The 23,157-nt window shown below is 39.2% G+C and overlaps 1 protein-coding gene across 1 annotated transcript in view; it reads right to left on the bottom strand.

Annotated features, from left to right (window-relative positions):
* Nucleotides 1-9,668: 9,668 nt before the first annotated feature.
* PGM2L1 (phosphoglucomutase 2 like 1) overlaps nucleotides 9,669-23,157 on the bottom strand; it is a 50,754-nt gene continuing 37,265 nt past the window's right edge. Inside the window, exons 10-14 of the mRNA XM_047070142.1 lie at nucleotides 22,874-22,967; nucleotides 21,717-21,846; nucleotides 21,293-21,482; nucleotides 17,459-17,592; nucleotides 9,669-15,338 (exon numbers count right to left, since the gene is read on the bottom strand). Of these exons, the coding sequence (XP_046926098.1) occupies nucleotides 15,236-15,338; nucleotides 17,459-17,592; nucleotides 21,293-21,482; nucleotides 21,717-21,846; nucleotides 22,874-22,967 (651 nt within the window). The 3' untranslated portion in view covers nucleotides 9,669-15,235. The remainder of the gene's footprint in view (nucleotides 15,339-17,458; nucleotides 17,593-21,292; nucleotides 21,483-21,716; nucleotides 21,847-22,873; nucleotides 22,968-23,157) is intronic.

Genomic DNA, 23,157 nt, shown 5'->3' with positions numbered 1-23,157 from the left:
GTGTGGGTATGGAGAAAGAGAGAACAAAGGAAAACGTGAGATCTCGCCCCTCTGAGTGGGGGAGTTCTATTCCTCTTTGCTTGAGCCAGAGCTAGTGGGTTTCTCCTGCAGCGCTCCCAGTCCTCACCTTGGGTCCCAATTCTGGGTTTAGGGCCATTGAGGATTGAAAAGTGGAAATTTAATGCCAGCTCAGTGATGCTTCAAATTCTGGTCTTCTTTCCAAATCTACCTGCTGTCATTTACTTTTCAGAGTCCTCAAATGCCATTTTATGCGTTCTGTCCAGGTTTCATAGCTGCAGTCATTGGGGAGACACAGTAGAATGTGTCCATTTCATCTTCCCGTAACTAGAACGTCCCCCATTATAATATTTAATTTAATTCTGCACCAGAGAGGAGTTTTAAAGTCACCCTGAGTAGCACAGGGTTCTAAGTTTAACTAAAACCGAAAATGTAACTGAATTATACTACCAGTACAAATAACTATGTGACAATAGAATAGATACTTTCTAAGCACAGCTAATTGTAAGAGCTCAATTTATACTCCTGTTTGGTATTTAGCAAGGTGTTTTTTTGTTTATAAACTTGTCTTAGTAGACAATGCCTATTTCTGAACATCAGAAACTGAAAAATGTGCAGAGTAGTCCCCTTTATTCACAGTTTCACTTTCCGTGGTTTCATTTACCTGAGGCCAACCAGGGTCCAGAAGCAGACGATCCTCCTTCTGACACCCTGTCAAGTCAATAGTAGCCTAATGCTCCATCACTATGCCTATGTTTCCACCTCACTTCACCTCAGCATGTAGGCATTTTATCATCTCACATCATCACAAGCAGGGTTAGTACAGTACAAAAAGATAATTTGAGAGAGAGACCACATTCACGTAACTTTTCTTATAGTATATTGTTATATTTGTTCTACTTTATTATTAGTTACTGTTCTTAATCTCTTACTGTGCCTAATTTATAAATTAGTATAGGAAAAACATAGTATATTTGGGGTTCAGTACTACCCGCAGTTTTAGGCATTTCCTGGGGGTCTTGGAACGTATCCCTTGCAGATATGGTGGGACTACTCTGTTAGCTTTGAGGAAATGTTACTAGTATTATTAGGCTTTATAGTGTAAAAGTGGGAAAAAAATTGAAATGGAAAAAAGGGTGAAGGAAAAGATAAAAATTTTCACATAAATATCAAGGCAGGATAAAAGGAAAGCTTTCCAGAAGTAGTAATCATCCTTAGTTTCGTGCCCTTCTCTCCTGCTCACTCCACACCAGCCACTCTGGCCTTTTCATTTCCCACTCCTGCCAAGCTCTTTCCTGATCCGTGTATAATTTCTGACTAATTCCTACTCATCCTTTGAGTCATTTCCTCAGGACGTTTTATTTGTCTGAAGATTAGGTTTGAATCCCCACATTATTTAAAACACAGTTTATATTTTCCTTTGGTAGTATTTATTACAATAGTAATTTCTTATTTCTATAATTAATGACCATCGGCTCCACTAGATCACAAGCTTCGTGTAGGCAGGACTGCCTAGTGGAATACCTGGCAACAGTCATTACTCATTTAAGGAACTAGAGTTAGGGGCGCTTGGGTGGCTCATTTGGTTAGGCATCTGACTCTTGATTGTGGCTCAGGTCATGATCTCACAGTTCATGGGTTCCGGGCCCACGTGGGGTTCTGTGCTGACAGCGTGGAGCCTGCTTGGAATTCTTTCTCCCTCTCTCTCTGCTCCGCCCCCATGCATATTTTCTCTCTCTCTCTCAAAATAAATAAATAAACTTAAAAAAAGAAAGAAATAGAATAAATGGAGTAGAAAAAGCATTCAAAATAAACCCATCAACCAATCTCTTTTATCAAGGGTCCTCTATGTGCCAGTCCCCTGCCAAACCCTTTATGCTGTTTATCTCCTTTTTTCCTCACAGTAAGTCTATGGAACATGTATTGTTCTGCATTTTACAGGTGAGAAAATCATAGTTCAGTGAGGTTAAGTGATTCATTAGCAAGATGGTAAAGCCTGAAATTGAACCCAGAATCTCCAGTTCTCGGTTGGGCATTCGTTCCTTGTATCATTACTTCAGGTGCTCATTATCAGTTCCGGGGCCAGCCTCCCTTACTATACCCAAGGAGAGTTTCTGTGGGACTCACTTCCACTCACTTCTCGTGAGTTTTCTCTTCTGTTATGAAAGGATTAAACCAGTGGATTGATGTTTCTAAAAGTGTAGTCCACAGTTCATCTGCATCAGAACCATGGTGGGGACAAATGGATGTTCTTATGAAAAATTCCATTTCAAGATTCCCACCAAGACTTGTTAAATAAAAATGTGTGTGTTTGGGGTGGGGGTGGGGGTGGGGGGAGGAGAAAGTCAAGGAATCTGTATTTTTAACAGGCTCTTGGGGAGATTTTTATGCATGTTTGAGTTGAGGACACTTCATTAGGTGATTTCCAAAATTCCCTCTAGTTTTGACAGTCTTTACTTCTAAGACATTTGGAGGGAATGCCTTTGTATTTCTATCATCTTTTACATAGCCTGGAACTAAATATACTTTTAGTTAAATACATTTGAATTTGGAAGACAGATTTAAGTCTTTGCTAAGGTGCCTCTTGACCCTTAGAGTTACCATCTTTAAGATGGAAATAATAACAACAATCCCTATTCTGGCTCCCAACAGTTGATGTGGAAGATAAATTAAGTCATGTTTTTGAAAGCTCTTGTGATGATTCCAAGTTGAAGAACCATTACAGATAATAAAGTGGACACCAACAGGAGTTACTTTGGTCCTTCAAACTCACAGATGGCTGAGATACAGCTCTTTCAAGTGGACTGACTAGGGAGTTTATTAAAAAACAAAAACAAAAAACAAACAAACAAGCATCACCTTTGAAAATTACATTTCCTCCAAAGTAGGTAGGGTCTTTCCAAGGAAATAACATTGATTTTTCCGGAGAAACCTGAGGCATTCCCATAGTGCCCCCTGGTGGAACTTAGAAGCTAACTTAAATCTACCATCCTTGTCAGGCATTTATTTGCTTTTGTTTAGCAGAGAGATGGATCTATCTATCTATCTATGTATCTATCTATCTATGTATCTATCTATCTATGTGTCTGTCTATGTGTCTATCTATCTAAATCTGTTCTCCACCTACACTAGGAGTTTTTGGTGGAAGTTCTCTTTGTCCCCAGAACCTACCATTCATTCTTCATGCATTCATTTAACCATTAGTGAGCATCTATGGTTCTAGGTGCTGTGCTTAGCACCCAGGATTAAGCAGAGGAGCCTGGTGGCCAACAACAACAGTGATATATGCCATGTAGGAGAAGGTACAGGGAACTATGGAAGCCACTTTCTTTGGTCAATACCCATTGATCAGTTTAGAGAAAAAGCATGGCCCATTTGGGGATGGATGGCAAATATGAGGCAGGAAGTGTGAATAGGAGCTAGATGATGAAGGGCCTACTCTATTAATAAGTTTGGTTTTATGCTAAGGCCAATGGGAAACAAGTGAACAGTTTTAGAGAGGAGCGATATGATTCGATTTTTGTTTTGAGAGATCATTGTGACTACAGTGGGTTGACCTGATTGATTGGATGAAGCAAGACCGGAGGCAGAAAAAGTCAGCTAGGAAGCCATTGCATAGTCCAGGTGAGAAATGAATGTTTGGTGGGAAGGATACACAGGGAGGGTAAAATGTATTGCCAAAATTCTGTTTCTCTCTTACAAAAGTATTTTATTCTTTGTATCTTACATTTACATTATACAAATTCTTTGGTATATATGAAGTCATTCATTTAAAAACATATAACAGTGATGGGAAAAAATATTTTTGTGTTCACATAATTATAAAGATTGGAAGGGAAGGATACATACCAAATTCATGATGAGGCTGCTTCTGAGGAGGTATGGTGGGCTGTAAAAATAGCCATGGTCCTATCCTGCCCTGTATCCACACCCGTTACTATGTGATTTTGCATTTCTTTTCATTCCTTCTTGCATTCCTCCTCCCCTTGAATCTGGGAAGGCCTTATTACTTTCTTTAGCCAATAAAATGCAATAGAAGTGACGTGTACCAGTTCTGAGCCTAGGCCTCAAGAGGCCTTACATGCTGTGACCTTCCCTTTTGGAATCCCTGCCCTGGCACCCATGTGAATAAGCCTGGGCTAGCCTGCTGAAATATGGGAGCCACATGAGGCAGAACTCAGCCAACCCAGCTGAGGCCATCCTAAACTAACCAGCACCCAATCAACTTGGCAGCTGACCCCCATCTGATAATTGGACCAGAAGAACCAGACAGATGATCTCAGTCCAAATTGCCAAGCTGTGAGACATATAAATAGTTTTGGGGTAGTTTGTTTTACAGCAAAAGTTGACCATTACAGAAACTGGTGTCTGAAAGTGAAATGCTTACCTTTAACAAAACCCCAAATTCATGGCATTGGCTTTGGGATCAGGGATGGGTGGAGATTGGAAAAATGGCAAGCAAACAGTGAAGTCTGGAAAAAATGGTGAGGAAATTGTTTGGAGGCTGGAAAAAATGGTGATCTGTGTTTTATAATAGCAAAACAATTGGCCAAAGTGTTGCCTATGGCAACTTGGAAGCTGGGGGAAAATACTCAGAAAGTGTTTGGTTAGCTAAGGAGATCTCTAGGCAGAGTGTTGAAAGTGTCAGTTGGGTGTTCCTAGCTGTGTAATCTTGTAACAGGAAGAGAGGTACCAGCTAAAGAAAGAACCGGCAAAAAGAATTTAGAGCGAACAGAGAGGGACAGGACTTGGTTAAAAAATAAAACTTTTTGGGGGACACCTGGGTGGCTCAGTCGGTTGAGCGTCTGATTTTGGCTCAGGTCATGATCCCAGGGTTGTGGGATTGAGCCCCATGTCAGACTCCATGCTTAGCATGGATTAAGATTCTCTCTCTCTCTCTCTCCCTCCCTCCTTCCCTCCCTCCCTCCCTCCCTCTTTCTTTCTCTGCCTCTCTCCTGCTCATGAGCGTTCTCTTTCTAAAATAAAATTTAAAAAATAAATAATAATTTTTTTTTCATCTTGAGGCTCTCTAGCCAGCATAGGGTTATTACAGGAAAATACATTTTGGAGATGTAGATCATATCAAAGATGTACCTGTAACACACTTTGTAAAGACTTTGAAAGAATTAGTGATATCTAGTAGATTCCTAGACAAAAAGACTTCTTGGAATCCTTCCTAACAGCAATATCCACAGAAGCCCAATTCCAAAATAGCAGTGATAAAATTGAGGGAGATGTCTCAAAAACAGTTGTGAGTATAGAGTCAACCATAATCAGATACATAGAAAACCCACAAAAATTTTAAATGAGTTGTACGTGCCAAAGTACCAACAGCTTGAACTAAAAGGAACTGAGAAATAATTCCCATTGCTACCCAGCTCCCCGCATGTGCTACTGCTTCAGAAGTAGCTAAGGAAAGAGATGGACAAGGAGGGAGGGTCCAGAGGGTGGAGCCAAAAAGCACAGAGATCAGTGGACTAGGGAGCCACTCCCAGGGAGCAGAACGCAGGCCAGAGCAAGGAATATTAGAATATCCCTTCTCTCAGGCTGGAGCCCCATCTGGTGTTTATCTAGCTGGAGTCAGAATTGCTCTGTTTAAGGATGACTATGCCCCTTTCATACTTCTCCTTCTTGAACAGAAATGTCTGTTGAGCTTATCCTGCCTCTGTCTCACTGTATACTCTCAGAGCAATAGTGGGAACTATGGGCATTTCACCCAGAAAGAGTGTATAAAATCAGAAGTGCCAATGGCTGAGATCAGAAACCTATTATTCAGCCTTCCCAGGATGCTTCTTCCTGCTTTTTTCTTGCTGTCTCCTGGGTCTGCAAGGCCTTTCCTTGTTTCTCTGCCCAACAGACACCTGTTCTCTCAAGGCTCCACTCTAGTCCCAAGCAATTGTTTGGACCCCCTCCTGGACCCCACACAGTTGCCCCTCTCTCCTCCTGCACCATTTCTGTGTTCACCTTTTACAACATTTCTTTTGCTTATTTGTTTTTGAGAGAGACAGAGACAGAGCATGTGTGGGGGAGGGGCAGAGAGAGGGAGGCACAGAATCTAAAGCAGGCTCAGGCTCAGAGCTGTCAGCACAGAGCCTGACTCGGGGCTCAAACTCATGAACTGTGAGATCACAAGATCACGAGATCACGACCTGGGCTGAAGTCCTACGCTTAACTGACTAGCCACCCAGGCGCCCCACTATTATAGCACTTCTGTTGCACTGTCACTGTTCTTGTCTTCGTAAAGATGGATGACATCTTACCAACCTCTTATTCACGGTCCTGCTTCCAGCAGGTTAGTAAATATTTATACCGGAAGGAGAAGGGACTACCAGTCAGGAGATCTATTAGTTCCAGTTTTGTCTCTGACCAGCTCTGTGACTCAGGGTATCACTTCTCTCTGGACCTTAGTTTTCAACGGAATAGAAATAGGAAGGGCCCTTTCTGACTAAAGACTAAGATTTATTGAAATAATTTTAACTAGCCGTCCTCAGGTCATGGGAGTGGAGGGGGGCGGCGCGTAGTGGCGGGGAAACAGCAGTTTGGGAGTAAGACAACTTGGGTCCTGTAGAAATCCACTCCGTGGACTCAAGTGGGTCCCTGATCCGACCCTCAGGCTTCCCTAATTGTCAAGAGAGATGCTTGCACTGAATTTGGGTTCCTTGCTTTGCGCAGGGACTGTTTCTTTTGTGGGTCGTGGATCCCTGTCCACCGGGGGGGGGGGGGGGGAGTATGCATATGTGGGAATGGAATAGCAACTGGAAGAAACTGACCCAGTTGCTGGTTTTTTTCTGCCCTTGTTCCCTCCCCACATGGGAACAAATCTCTCCTACCCTTCCCCCATGCCTTATTTAGCCTCAGGTTGATTTCTCTCCCCTCAGTTTATGACTTTTTTCCGCTTCAGTTTATGTCTGTCTTGAAGCCCTTCTAGCAAATCTCAAGTAGTCCTACTTCCCAAGTCTTCATTCTCATATTTCTTTGCTTTGAGTTGAATGTACTCATATAACATGTGTGTCTTCTCCCCTTTGCTTATTCATAGCCTACTTGCCTTTATTTTTTTTTTCAACGGTTTTTATTTATTTTTTTGGGACAGAGAGAGACAGAGCATGAACGGGGGAGGGGCAGAGAGAGAGGGAGACACAGAATCGGAAACAGGCTCCAGGCTCGGAGCCATCAGCCCAGAGCCTGACGCGGGGCTCGAACCCACGGACCGCGAGATCGTGACCTGGCTGAAGTCGGATGCTTAACCGACTGCGCCACCCAGGCGCCCCGCCTACTTGCCTTTAAAAGCTCAGCTCAAATTCCAATTATTCCAATTCAGTTCACTTCAGCTGAACCTTTTTTTTTTTTTTTTTTGAGGGCTCATCATCTGCTTGGCTCAGTTGGGGGCACTGGGGGTACTGCATTGAGTCAGCCAATTCCAGCTTTCGGAGAGCTGGGAGAGTCCAATACACAAGCAGATCATTTCTTCCTGGTGTGGGATGTGCTGTTAACAGAGGCTGGCAAAGGGAGCTATGGCCATATAGAGCAGGGCCCTTTCCAGTTTGGCTGGTGGGGTGGGAGGTGGCAACCGGGCAGTGAAGGCTTTTTGGAAGGCATGATGCTTGAATTGAGGGTTAAAGGAGTTATTTGCGAAGTGAAGAAGTGTCAAGTGATGTGCCCCAGGCAGAGCCCCCTCCCATATCAGGACTAAATCCCACCTTTTACTACTCTGGGCTGGTACTACCATTTCTGGTGTAGCATATTAACTCTGGATCCAGCTTTTTGAAAACTGTCCACATGGTGATCAGGAAGGCAATTGGATGGTCATACAAGGAACAGTAGCTGCACTGTGCATATTTAGACTGAGGGAAAAGGGATTTGGAGTGAAAAGGAGATGCAGTTTGGAATCACATTGATCTTTCAAATACAATTGGAGGACAGAAGCTTCGGGAGGCATATTTCAGCTGAACACAAGAAAGAACTCTCTACTGGCCTTTAGTATTTTTTTTTATAAATTAAAAAAATTTTTTTTCGTTTATTTTTGAGAGAGTGTGAGTAGGGGAAGGGCAGAGAGAAAGGGAGACACAGAATCTGAAGCAGGCTCCGGGCTCCGAGCTGTCAGCACAGAGTCTGACATGGGACTCGAACCCACAAGCCTTAAGATCGTGACCTGCGCCGAAGTCAGACACCTAACCAACTGAGCCACCCAGAAGCCCCTATACTGGCCTTTCTTTAAAAGAGTACAACTTGGCAAGTTGTCACAGGAGAGGTTCAAATATAAATCTGCAGATAGTGGGAATTGATGAGGGTTGGATAAGATGAACTTTAAGGTTCTTACCAGGGGTGGGGTCTCTCATACCACCTCCCCACCCACACCACCATCTCAGAGACCTTCTGCTTATGCCTTTCTATACTCTCACCTGCTGATTGAAGTCTAAGCTCCATAGCACAGCACATAGGGCTCTCTCCACTCACACCCCTACTCAACATGCCAATAGCAAACCACTTACAGTTCTCTGCACACTCAAGCTGATCTGTGTTTGATGCGTCCTCCCTCTTTCTTAGCCTTCCCCATAATTTCCAATCGGTCAATTAACTCTCTCCCACTGTGTCTTGATGGAAAGGTATAAATGCAGTGGCCTGCCTCCTACTACCATTCAGAAGGAAGCTGGGGGGTCAAATTCTTCTCTTATCAGTTTTTGGTTTCAGCTAGGAGGAAGGCATGTCACCAAAGTATCACAAAAGCCAACTGGGCCTTCTTTCTAGTGCTTTGAATCCAAAGACATAAGGAATAGATAAAGGTGATCTGGTGGATTGGGGGTCATGGGAACAGTGTCCTGAACAGGCTGTTCCAACAATAAAATGGCTGCTGTGTCTTTTTTCCTACTTTGTAGCCTTCTGGAGGGCCCTTGGTACCTACATATTTCCAACTTCATAAATATTTATAAAATGAAATAATGAAGCATGGGGTGCCTGGGTGACTCTGTTGGTTAAGAGTCTGACTTCAGCTCAGGTCACAATCTCACAGTACGTGAGTTCAAGCCCCACATCGGGCTCTGTGCTGACAGCTCAGAGCCTGGACCCTGCTTCAGATTCTGTGTCTCCCTCTCTCTCTCTGCCCCTCCCCGGCTCATGCTCTGTCTCTCTCTGTCTCAAAAATACACAAACACTAAAAAAATTAAAAAAAAAATAATGAAGCAGAAGGATAAAATAATTTAAAGCAAGCTGCATGCAAGATGAGACCATTTAATGATTAGAATCAGAATTAAAGAGAGGAAAATAAAGACAGGAGAATGGTCCTATCACTAACAGAAATGAGGAAGTGCAAGTTTAGGGAAGACAGGAAGGAAGGACCAGGAATAACAAATATATTATAATATATATTTAACTTTTTATTATGTTAACTGATGCTAAGGTGAATAGACAAATTAGGTCAAATGAAAGAAAGAGAAAAATAAGATGGAAAAAACTTGAATATTAGCTCTTTCTTCTGGGACTTCTGATGAACCAGTTTATGAACATGTTTAGTGAATAATAAGCTAGAATATTCATTTAGGCTGAAAGTAGGTTCTAGGTATGCCATGCATATATTTCAAAAATATGTTCCATTTGGATAGCAAACTTTATGAACCACACAGTAATTAAGATAATAAAAATTACACAGAGACTCATGCTTATAAAGAGGCCTGTTTATTACCGATAACACTTCATTTGCTAAAACCACAAGAAATCCACTCACAAACACTTCAAGTGCAAATTCTCACAGGCAGTACTTATGATACATCCTGGTGTTTTCATAGGGAAAAAAATGAGAAAATGTTGACAGAAACTGTTAAAACAAGGGCACAATTTTGAGCAACTGCTGCACAAGTCAGAAAAATAATTCATTCTTAACTGTATATATTTTATCTGGCATATTCAATGACATAATACAAAGAGTTTATTTTAGCCTAAAACAAAAAGGCCTCACCATATATACAGATGCAGACTCTTGTTTGAGTGCCTCTTTTAAGATATATGATGAATCATAACAGTGGACAAAAATATACCAAATAGTTTCAAATTAGTTGTGACTCACTTGGAAGGTAGCACTATTAGGCTCAAAATGGCACTTATAACCCGTGATATTAAGTCTACATAGATACCTTCTTAGCCTACTTGGCCAACATCTTGCTTTGAGTGTAAAATACTAGGCATTATATATAATTTGCAAATAGGAATATGCTCTGCTCTCTCAAAAGAAACAGTATTTAAGGGTGTGCATGCTTAATGAAGATTTATCATAAATTCCAGCAATGAGAAATGCTTAAAAAAACTGAATCAGAAAATTAACATTTTTGATTGTTTCTTACTTAAACTATTAGTTTCTTTAAAATACAACCCCCTAATTCCTACTGTCACCAACTAGGCACTCTATAACAGGTACTGTATCTGGGGGGCAGGGGGAGGGTGTGGGTATGAAAAACTAATAAAACATGATCTCTGCTCTCAGGGAGCTGATAGTTGGGTGCTCCTTCTCGGTCAAGAAATGCCAATGAGTTAATGAAAACAAATGGGCCAACACCTCTGACAATATTATATAAGGCTCAGTGGTAACGGAGCTGTTTCAGTTCAGTTTAATTTGGCATTAATACTTTCAAAGTTCAGCTTTTAAAAGGCAGGGAATATCCTAGGTATGTCCTATGTCTATATTTCCCAAAGTCAGTGTGTGTACCACCAGGCAGACGTGGCAATTGAGGAGGGTAGAGGGGGAAAACTGAGAGGCCGTGTGCTAAATGTGGTGCTCCTTGCCGGCAGCACTGGTTTCCGTGAAGACTGAAGGAATCATCTTTATGTCGAAACAGTTTTATTATGGAGAATGCAAAATTCAACTTACGTTTTTAAGACAGAACACGAAATTTCACGAGTGGTAGACTACTTCAGATTTTGTGCTTGGGCCCCTTTCCCCTCCCCCCCCCAAGAGTATTTATACTCTTCTGCTTTAGGGTGGAAAAATTTGAGAAGCAAACTTTAGATATGTCATTTGCCCTTACCTTGGACACGTTACTCATTCTTATATGTCCTCTTTTTCAAGTACACAGTCTTGAATGAACAAAGAGAAAAGATCATTTAATGAATGTAATAGTATGGTTAATTTTTTAAAGTAACCAATGGAAAACTTTAACTTTGTTTCCACCTGGAACTAAAGAAAATCGTGCTGTGTTAAGTCCTGCAAAGAAAGATCCTCTTCGTTCCACCTGGGACTTCTTACGGCTTATGGTAAGATGCTTTGGGGACAAATGTGAAAAAAGATTTCCTCAAATTTTGTGCTTTGGATACCCCAAGTACAAGGAAACCTGCAATAATATGTGAGATCAATTGACCATTCAATTGATTAGTATGACTCTTTCCTCATCAGTTTCTAGAGCAATCTCAGAAAAACAAGTGAATTGTAAAAGGCTATAATAAATTAACATATAGTAGTATCCAGACAGACCAAAAAGGTTATGAAATAGATTTAAAATTACTTCTTACAATGTCTTAAATATTCTCACAATAATAACAAAATAACCAAAAGTCCAAAAAACAGACATAGTTTATGAACACGTTTAAAGCATTCTGAATGAATACAATTAAGATTTCTTATCAGTGAGGTAATAGGGCAATAGCTTTTCACAGTAACAAAATGTGGGAGGGGACCTAGGGAAAAAGGGAGGTAGAGAGAAAAAGGCATAAAATAAATTTATCCAATCAAAATTTGGATTTTTCAAGCATCACAAATATCAGTGGAAAACATCTGAAAGAAATACCAATAGCAGCAATTCATAGTTCATAGAACAATTTCTCCATTAAACTCCAGCTAATACCTTTGTTCGATCAATTCCAGAAGCAACCTCCTTAAGAAATAGGAGGTCTATTTCCTATATAAAGTTATGCCCAGAGTATCCAGTCTTTTTCCACTGGATCCACACTATTATGCCCAGAGTATATAGAGTCTTCCTCTCTGCTGAAGTTAGGACACCCAAATAACAATACAGTTAAAACAAAACCCTCAAATATCCTATAATGCTATATAGTCTTCAAGATGAATAAAATGGTGTTCAAGTCTCACTTATTTGCCAGGTTAAGTTAAAAATAATATCCGAGCAGGTCTTTATGCAGTGAATAAAGACTGCACTCATGCGTCTACTACTCAACATATACAAAAACTCTCTTGTGAGCTAAATTCTTCTAGATAAGGAGCAAAACCTCAAATGTAACTTTCAGTGCTATGATATCATCATTGTCCCAACCTGAGTTTTAAAAAAAAGTATTGGAAGGAACCTTTAAAATCCATTTAGTACATTCCTTAATATATAAATTTGTTATTTAATTTTTTAAAAAAGATCCTTATTCTTTTTTAGTCTGTCCTCATTGAAGATAAAGAATAGTTTGATATATTCCTTCTTACTTTGAGCCTTTCAATAAAAGATTCAACTAATAACTTAAGAAGACTAATTAAACTATCTCAACAGCTTTCTCCCCTCCAGAGTTAAATGATCTTAATTCTTTGAACTCTTTCTCACAAGTCTTATTTTCCAATTTGTATATATTCCTTTTTATTTCTGCTATGTCCTCTCCTCCCCAGTTCCCATATGATCCTAAGACACAACATCCTAGCAGGAATTGAATCAGTAAGAGGGGTACTTTTTCTCACCTCCTAAAACTTGGCTTCTTTTTAGTGGTTGCTAATAAAGGAAAGAAAGCAAAAGGTTCGCTATTTGTTCATCGTAATAACAAACACAGCTAAATAACTTGCCCACAGCCAGTTTATTCCCTACTTTTTGAGAGGTTAGTTTGCCCTTCACAAGAAGTTGTTCCTGTGCCATCTTATTGACTTTTCTATTGTTTGTTTATTTCTACTGCTTATTTTCAATGTATTCTTTGACCTTGCCCCACTAGTTTGTTCCTTTTCCCCAAAACTCTAGAGAAGCCCAGTTTTGATCTATATACTCAAGGAGAGTGCATTCATTTTTGTGATATAATTCATAAAGAAAAAGCTAAACAATGTAGAGCCCAAGGCTGAGACTCATGGGCCAGCACCTCTGCCCTTCCTGGTTGACTTGGATTACTGATTTATTCTATTAGGCCACTGTATACCCACTATGTCAAGTTCATGTTAAAATACCATGCTTACATAGACTTGAGAGCTTGGCTAGAATCTAATAATTCCCTCAATCTATACATTTCAGGAACATTTGTAAAATTTTGTTAATTTTAACTTTGGATTTTTAAATTTTTGAGATAACCTAAGCTTTCATAACTTTTCACCTTGATTAAGATGACTTAAACATTGTATTATATTAAAGCACTCAAACTGTTCTCTTTATAATAGAATGACAATCATGACATGGCTTTAGTGATTATGAATGGGCTATCATATCATTTTAGCTTCACTTTGTTCTTCAGTCATGGAAACACAGACACTAAAGCCAAATACACATATTTTTGATATATATAGCATTGTTTATAATACTTGGCAGAATATAGGCTATCTCCTAAGTTACATTCTACATTCCTTAAAGCCAATAAAGCAAAAAAGTATACACATTTTCCCTAGTGCAAAGCCTTTGAAAACAATGTCATTCAGAAGTATGGTGCTCTACCCTTAGCTAGCTATTACCTACAGTCATACAAGATCTAGCTATAAGAAAGGAAGGAACAAATTAACAATAGTGGCAATACAATAATTTGAAAATTATACTTGGACTATATGGGTTCAACCAAATGTTAGCTGATAGCTGCAATAAACCAAACTGTTATTTAATAAATGTTTAAATTTTATGTTATTATTATTTTTTAGGAAATAAATTCTCTAATACCAGTTATATCCCACTAGCTATTTGTTCAGTATAATTACACACAAGGCCTTGTGATTGTTACCTCTTAACTACAGCACTTGGGTTTAATTATTCTGTGAGTTATATAGGACAGGATACACTTTAAGGAGATTAAACGGTATTTCTCTATTAAGACTTTTTTAGAAGTCTGGGGAATCAACCAAAAGTGACCTTCCAAAATTTTTTTCCATATTGGTAAAGAGTACTCTTGAGATCAGAAATTCTACAGTGGCCAGCAAGATGTTAGAACAAACTGGAATTTAGTTTTAAAACATGTAGTTTTAGTGTTTTCTAACACCTAAAATCTGGATATTTTATTTCTTAGTAAAATTAGCATTACTTCATCTGATAAAGGAATAAATCTACTTATAAAAATGTAATTCCAAAGTTAGACATTTAAATAAATTTAGAGCTCCTTTCTCAGTTCAGATTTTTTTCTTTACTTGAAGACTGTGATTACTGAGCCTGAATTCTAACATGAAGATCCTTCAGTATAGTTACACTGAGTTTGCTTTTATTAACATTTTTATTTACATTCATAAGATTTTTTTAAAGGGCAAATTTATTTGCTATAGAGGGGAAGCACCTACATAGTTTGGAAGTTTTCCTCAACTGTCTGAAAATTGGCTGATTAAATTATATTTAATGCAGGAACACTGTTTTAATTCATACCATACCCTGAGAAGGCACTAAGAAATCTGACAAGAACGAAACCACTAGGAGCACTGCCACTATTGTTTTACGTTCAGTAAACGTCAGAATTTTAAATACGTACAATAAGTTCACACTACATTAAGAGCACCTGAAAAAAGAGAAGCTGAAACCACATATTGTAACATCGGTTCTAAGCTAAAAATGCAAATACCCTATTTCAAATACTCTACTTTGTAAGTTAATATCTGTGACATAACAATGACACTTTCCCACAGTATTATGGGAGCAATGCCATTTTCTTGTCAATTTTATAGATTAATTTTCTTAACTAACTCTACAATTATATAGCATTTATCTGCCTTTTTTTTTTTAAAACCGTGCTCTACACAATTATAATATGGAACTAAGCTTAATCACACTTAAATAAGAAAACTCACTTATGTATTGTTTTTTTTCTGTTAAAGGAAGAACAATGTGTCACTATAATACTTTTAATGCAATGACTTTTGTTCAAGATTATGAAAAAATTTGAATCATTTCTCTCCAGACCATTGCATTTCAAATTGATAGTTTGTTTAGTCAGCCAACCAAAAGAAAGAAAATAAAAGTAAAAGGATACTTGGCCAGAGGAGATAGGGAGAGAATGATAATATGACGTCAACACATGGAGTTCTTTGCTGTTCTGCTCCATGTGCCAGTGCAAAGAAATGATGTACTGGTGTGCACTAAACAGAACGCCAGATCAGTCCATTTTTACTGGGCTCAAGAAAATTCTCAATCAGAGCTTCAATGAGTTTCTTCAATTCCTCTTCTAGTAAGGCAGTGTCACTGAAGAGAAAGATTAAGGGTTTTGAAATTCTTCATTTTCATCACCTTAAAATTCATTTAAATTGTTATAATTTTAAGATGACGTATTCCGGAGAGGATGATCAAACAATTTGTTAACAAAACGGAAGTTCACTCAGTTAAAACAAAACAAGACTAAAGGGGAAACGATCACACACACACAAAACACAATTATCACCAACTGAAGTTGAATTTCACGAAAGGGAGTTCCTTGGTACACAGTACATGGATGAGTTACAGATTTCTCCTGAGTTAGGCAATTTAATGGCCTAGAACACCAATACTAGGTGTTATGCTAAAATGGCTTCCTGAAAACTTTGAAGGATACCCAGTAGATATTATGGGATGACATGGCATGATTCAGGTACAGAGGGAGATGTGACTAGAAAAATGAGATGTTTAAAAAATAAATATACACTTACAGGTATATGCTTCAAAGTCATCACTGCTGTTGCCCAAAAGATTTCCAGGAAAGCCTCTTCTCAACTGACTTCACAATCATTTTTTATTACTTTAATAATCATCCTTTGGTTTTAGCCAAATACAGCATTACCCAGTTTGGTTTCCTTTAAACTCTACTCTGAATGACTTCAGGATGTCTTTTTGCCCCCAAAGGAAATAAAATCTACTCTTAAATGCAAAGACTTAGGAACATACAAAATAATGTACCTCGGACTCTGAAGGCAATTCCAAAAAATCTCCTTCCCAAAAGTATATTAATCAGTGACAAGGTACTACTTTTAGTAAGTTTAAATAGCATTTGAGATGTTTATTAAAGTCAATTTAGTCACAATTCTTACTCTTAAAAGGCAATAAATTAGGCAGATTAAGTCAAATCATATTTGATGTAAAAAATGAATATTCTCGGGGCGCCTGGGTGGCTCAGTTGGTTGAGCATCCATCTCCTGATTTTGGCTCAGGTCATGATCTCAGTTTGTGGGATTGAGCCCCACATGGGGCTCTGTGTACAGAGCCTGCTTGGGATTTTCTCTCCCTCTCTCTCTCTCCCTGCCCTTCCACTGCTCATTCTCTCCCTCCCTCTCTCTCTCTCAAAATAACATTTAAAAAAAAATTAAAAAAATGAATATTGTCTGAAAATTATTTGTTCATCATTTCTTTATGTTCAACATATAACAGTTAAAGCTCACAGAACCTTCCAGTAATAAAAATTCACTAAAATTTAAAAATTCAATTTCTAAATGATGCAGCTGGTTTGGAAAATAGTCTGACAGTTTCTCTGAAGGTTAAACATAGAACTACCATGTGACCTAGCAATTCTACACCACCTATATACCCAAGTGAAATGAAAACATGTCCACACAAAAATTTTTGCACAAATATTTGTAGCACTGCTATTCATTAATAGTTAAAATGTGGAAATAACCCAAATGTCCAATGCCTGAAAAATGGATAAAAAAGTTTTATAACCCATACAATAGAATATCATTAGGCCATGAAAACAATTTTTTTTAAAAAAGGAATAAAGTGCTGATTCATGCAACATGGATGAAACTTGAAAACATTATGTTAAGTAAAAGATGCCAGTCACAAAGGGCTAGATATTGTATGATTCCATTATATGAAATGTCCACAATAAACTAGTCTATAATGACAGTAGATTGGTGGCCGCCTAGGGTGAAGAGGGTGGGGGATAGCAAGTGACTGCTAATGGGGATGGTGTTTCTTTTTGAGGTGATGAAAATGTTCTAAAATTGTTAGTAAAAAAAAAAAATGATTGTGGCAAACCATAAGAGACTCTTAAATACAGAGGACAAATTGAGGGTTGATGAGGGTGGGGAAAACAGATGATGGGTATTAAGGAGGGCACTTGTTGGGATGAGAACTGGGTGTTATACATGATGAATCATCAGAATCTACTGAAGCCAAGACTACACTGTTATGTTAGCTAATTTGAGAATAAAAAAAAAAAAGAATACATGGAGAAAAAAATTGATTGTAATGATTGCACAATATACTAAAAACCACTGAATTGTACACTTTGAATGGGTAAACTGTACAGTATGTGAATTGTATCTCAATAAACTTTATATATGTGCATATATGTATATATATATATATATATATAAAAAATCAATTCTCACCTCTGCTCTGGTGATGCACACATCTCTGCGTAATACTTTATCTTGGGTTCTGTCCCGCTTGTCCGAAGAGTAGCCACACAGCCATTTTGAAAAGTAAATGTAATCATTTGGCTGTTTTTACTCACAGGCAGCACCTATGCACAATTTTAACAACAGCTTAGTTACACTCAGTACCTTTTTCATTTTCAAGAGTTGTAAAACATACGCTACTTATATGAGGTATCTAAAGGAGTCAAATTCATAGAAACAGAAAGTAGAAGGCTGTTGGTAAGGGCTGGTGGGGGGCGGGGGCAGTTGTTTAATGGTATGGGGTTTCAGTTTAGCAAGATGAAAAAGTTCTGGAGATTTGTTGCAAAATAATGCAGATATAGTTAACGTTGCTGGGCCTGCATGCTTAAACAGTTATGGTGGTACCTATTATGTTATGTGTTTTTTACAGCTGAAAATATTTTTAAAAGAATCATAAAATACAAAAGGAGAGTACATACATAATAATTTATAAATATACCATGTACTTAACATTTATAATAGTACAGGCATTGGGTTATATACATGGTCTCTAGGCCTCAAGAATAATCTTCCAAAGTAAATATTACTTCCAATTTACTGACAAGTTTCAAAAAGAGTAAACAACCTAGTCGAGGTAATCAACTAAAGTGGCAGAGCAAGAAGCTGAGGCCAGGCCTATTTGTACCAAAGTCCAAACTGCCTCTACGTTTGCAAAGTGCTTTACAATTTCAAAGCACTTTCACAGTTTATCAATAGCTTCCAAAGCAGAGTGCCCATATCCTAGAGGACAGGGCAAATAACCTACTGGGGTACAAAAAAATTGTATACTTTTTATGTAAAAGTTAAAAAAAGAAATAAAGCTTTACTTTTGACATTGAACATATGGATTAACACTTGTACTCTTCCTGGACCACAGATCTGTCTATGAAGGTATCTTTGGGGACCTGTGGGGGTTGTACTGTGACATGGGTTTGACAGTGGTGCCTTTCACCAGGTGTCCTGAGCCTGGTCCTCTCCGTGAAACCCCTCCCTCAGTGGTATTACCATGCACCGGTTGCTTAAAACAGTCACCTTCTGGGGTTCCTGGGTGGCTCAGTTGGTTAAATGTCCAACTTTGGCTCAGGTCATGATCTTGCAGTTCATGAGTTTGAGAACCACAATGGGCTCTGTGCTGACAGCTCAGAGCCTAGAGCCTGCTTCAGATTCTGTGTCTCCCTCTCTCTCTGCCTCTCCCCTGCTCACACTCTGTCTCTCTCTCTCTCTCAAAAGTAAATAAACATTACAAAAAGTTAAAAAAAAACCAGACACCTTCTTCTCCTCTTTTTCACTCACAGACCATCAATTAGCAAGTCCTGTGTATTCTACTTCGCCCAACTTTCTATCTCCACTGCTACTATATTAAATTTAGGGGCACCTGGGTGGCTCAGTCAGTTAGACATCCAACTTTGGTTTAGGTCACGATCTCATGGTTCGTGAGTTAGAGCCCAGCATCAGACTCTTCTGCTATCAGCATGGAGCCGCTTCAGATCCTCTGCCCCCCTCCTCTCTCTGCCCCTACCCCACTCTCAATCTCTTTCTCAAAAATAATAAACATAAAAAAAATTTAGGCTCCCATCATCTCTCAGCTTGATTACTGAAACAGCATATGAACTGATCTTCCCGCCCGGGAGTTTGTCTCTCTCTAACCCACACACCGCACAGGCCATTCTGCCTCAAACTCCACACTACCACTACAGTTGTAGAGAACTCCTTGTGGTTCTATGAAGGAGAACATGCCTTCTCACCTCCAGATCTAGCACCTGCTGCTCCGTTTGCCTGAACACCCACTGTTCCTCCTACATCTGGATAACTCCCACTCTTACTCAGCTCCCAAAAGTCCTCTAGAATGTATTCCATAAGCCTCCCAAATCCGAGCAGGGGTCCTTCCTATGCTCTTCCATGGCACCTTATGCACCCCCTGGTTGCATTTGTCATGTTGTAATCAGTTTCCTTCCATTTCCCCACTAGACTCTTGAGTGTAGAAACAGCGCCTTTGTCATTGCTCTATCTCCAGTGTGTCTGTACCTGTAGCACCAAAGGATTCTGATAAATGCCTATTGAACATACACATGAATATCAATCTGAAATGTGAAGAAAAACCTAACAAAGTCTTTGACACTTACTAAGTGACCTTAGGGGATTAACAACATCTATAGCACCTGCCTTATAAAATTGTTGTAAGCATCTGCAGAGAACACACAGAAAAGTACTTTGAATAATGAATATCATAAAGCTTAAAGGGGGTTAATAGGAAAAAAGCATCACAGCAAGAACTACTCTGAGCACAGCAACAGTAGTGAAATAAAAAGAAGCAAAAAATTTGGTTCTTCTCTTCAAGTAGTTTACAAAGACAGAAAAATAGATACACACATCCTTGCACATATACAGAATACCAACAACTGGGAACCAATATTTGCTGACCAGATGAATATACACACATAAAAGGATTATGAGCTATATCATACACAAGAAGTTGCAGATTTCCCAAAATATATTATGCCCCTAGCAACTTGAGACATCAGGACATTATAAATGGAAATTTAGGCTAATAACCATAACAATAACCAAATACATATGATCAGCAATCTATAGCATTTAAATATTTGTTGAGCACCTACCACGTAGGCAGGAGCCTTGAGAGGCACAGAGGTGTATCAGAAATGGATCTGCCATGTACAACACAATGATAAGATAGAAAGTGATAAGTGACAAGAGGAAGGCACCATATATAATGAAGCCTCAGGAGGAAGATATCTAATTTTGGGACCTGGAGGGTATGTGGAGGAGGTGACATTTGTCTGAAGTCTTAAATAATGGCTAAGGTGTGGACCTGCAGCAATAGGAAGGAAACAAAGACTGAGGAAATAGCTTGAGCAAGAAGAGAGAAATTTTTAATAAAAATGTATGCATGTAAGAAACTATTAAGTTGTTCTATTTGGCTACAGGTATAGGGAATAAGGTCGAAAAGGGAAGTTACAAATAGAAGGGGGTTAATTGTGAACTTTGAAACAACAGGCTTTTAGACTTTATTTTCAGCATTATATAGCATCATCACACATTCTCCCTCTCTCCTTTCCTTTCTCTTTTTGTCTAATTCTCTTTCCATCTCCCCACATGGAGAAAGAGGAGGACAGGATCAGAGGCAGGGAGGCTCTGGGATTACAACTGCTCTGAAGATGGGGCACCTCGGTGGCTCAGTCGGTTAAGCGTCAGACTTCGGCTCAGGTCATGACCTCACGGTTCGTGGGTTTGAGCCCCGCGTCAGGCTCTGTGCTGACAGCTCAGAGCCTGGAGTCTGCTTTGGATTCTGTGTGTCTCTCTCTCTCTCTCTGCCCCTTCTTGGCTCACACTCTGTCTCTCTCAAAAATAAACAAACATTAGGGGCGCCTGGGTGGCGCAGTCGGTTAAGCGTCCGACTTCAGCCAGGTCACGATCTCGCGGTCCGTGAGTTCGAGCCCCGCGTCGGGCTCTGGGCTGATGGCTCAGAGCCTGGAGCCTGTTTCCGATTCTGTGTCTTCCTCTCTCTCTGCCCCTCCCCCGTTCATGCTCTGTCTCTCTCTGTCCCAAAAATAAATAAACGTTGAAAAAAAAAAAATTAAAAAAAAAATAAATAAATAAACAAACATTAAAAAAACAAAAAAAAAATTGAAAAAAAAACTGCTCTGAAGAAAAACAATGAATCCCCTAGTTTCAAGACACTCACAGGCTTGAACTTCCACCATTTCACTATAGTACGAAGTACTACAAATTGTTAAAAAACTTAAAAAAATATATATGGGTACTTACTGATTTCTTATTAGGCTGGCTGCTGTCATATCCAGTGGTAACATCCCGTATGTGCAATATAGCAAATGTCCCACAAAATTTTGGATATTCTTTTGGAGAATCAAAATTGCGAAGCCTTTCAAATATACTTTTGATGGTAATCGGATCATAACACAAGAAATAGGACGTTTTTGAAATGTGATAACCATATCTGCACAAAAATTTAAAGTGTTAAAATCATATGTCAGATAACTCTTCAGGAAAGTACATATTAAAGATAAGCCTATTATTGTATTATGTAGAAAGTGGAAGTCTTTAGTTCAGTTTTAGAACTTTTTAAAAAGGATTGGCTATTTTCAAAACCAAATTTAGAAATCTAAAAGGAGAACCAAAAAATTGAGAAATTTAGCAATTGAAACTAGAAATTCATAATAACATAACTTACTTTTCATAAACCTTAATCAGTTGTTGTTTCAATGTTATGTTCATGGTTTCCAGGTAAGCTGCCATCTCAGCAACAACAACGGCTGCACTCACCCCATCTTTGTCCAAAACTGAAGTTCCACACAGAAAACCTGAGAATTAAAACACATTTTTGAAAAAAGGGGAAAACTTAAGCCTATAATAATTTCAATAGTTTTAGTGGTGCCTGGGTGGCTCAGTGGTTAAGCATCCAATTCTTGGTTTCGGCTCAAGTCATGATCTCACGGTTTCATGGGTTCGAGCCCCACATCTGGCTCCACGCTGATGGTATGGAGCCTGCTTGGGATTCTCCCTCTCTCTCTTCCCCTCTGCACTCGTGCTGTCCCTCTTTCAAAATAAATAAATAAACTTGAAAAAAATAATTTCCAGGGGCGCCTGGGTGGCTCAGTCGGTTGAGCGTCTGACTTCGGCTCAGGTCATGATCTCACAGTCCGTGAGTTTGAGCCCCGTGTCAGGCTTTGTGCTGACAGCTCAGAGCCTGAAGCCTGCTTTGGATTCTGTGTCTCCCTCTCTCTGCCCCTCCCCTGCTCATGCTCTGTCTCACTCTCTCTCAAAAATAAACATCAAAAAAAATTAAAAATACTAATTTCAATAGTTTTATTTCTTCAGAAGAACAAATGAATTTAAGAGCCTAGTAATAGATGATACCCCTTGATACTGAAGGTATTTAGGGAATTTTTAAGGGTCTTTTTTTCCCACGAAGAAAAATGCAGCCACATATTTCTGAGTTCTCTATGGTTTTTACAACACAAAATGCAAAACCAGAAGACAAAAACTCCTCTCCACAGAATTCCTATATTTAAAAACATGCTCTTGGGGCGCCTGGGTGGCGCAGTCGGTTAAGCGTCCGACTTCAGCCAGGTCACGATCTCGCGGTCCGGGAGTTCGAGCCCCGCGTCAGGCTCTGGGCTGATGGCTCAGAGCCTGGAGCCTGTTTCCGATTCTGTGTCTCCCTCTCTCTCTGCCCCTCCCCCGTTCATGCTCTGTCTCTCTCTGTCCCAAAAATAAATAAACATTGAAAAAAAAATTTAAAAAAAATAAAAAAATAAAAAAAAATAAAAAAATAAATAAAAACATGCTCTCATTCAAATTTCAAAGATTTTAATATTTACTACATACCAATTGACTCCTCAAATGCAAAAAGGACTTCTTTCCCATTTTCCAGGAGGTCTTTTATCCTACATCCAATCCATTTAAAACCTGGTAATGTTTCCTGAAATGCACAGAAGGCCACTCTAGTTAAGTGACTCCTCATAAAAATATAGTAAAGCCTATTGCTAAATGCACATAACACTCTCATAGTGATCTTCTGTTACGGTGTTTGGTCCACACAGATTTATAAAGTGGTAAGCATACAGCCAGGAAATGCTTGGATTCACATTGCCACGACTGATAAACTACTA

The sequence above is a fragment of the Lynx rufus genome, unplaced genomic scaffold (assembly GCF_022079265.1).
Source record: "Lynx rufus isolate CCGP_SWC_20201006 ecotype Redwood Valley unplaced genomic scaffold, mLynRuf1.p SCAF_9, whole genome shotgun sequence".
NCBI classification, from domain to species: Eukaryota; Metazoa; Chordata; class Mammalia; order Carnivora; family Felidae; genus Lynx; species Lynx rufus.
This window is presented reverse-complemented; position numbering and strand designations above follow the sequence as displayed.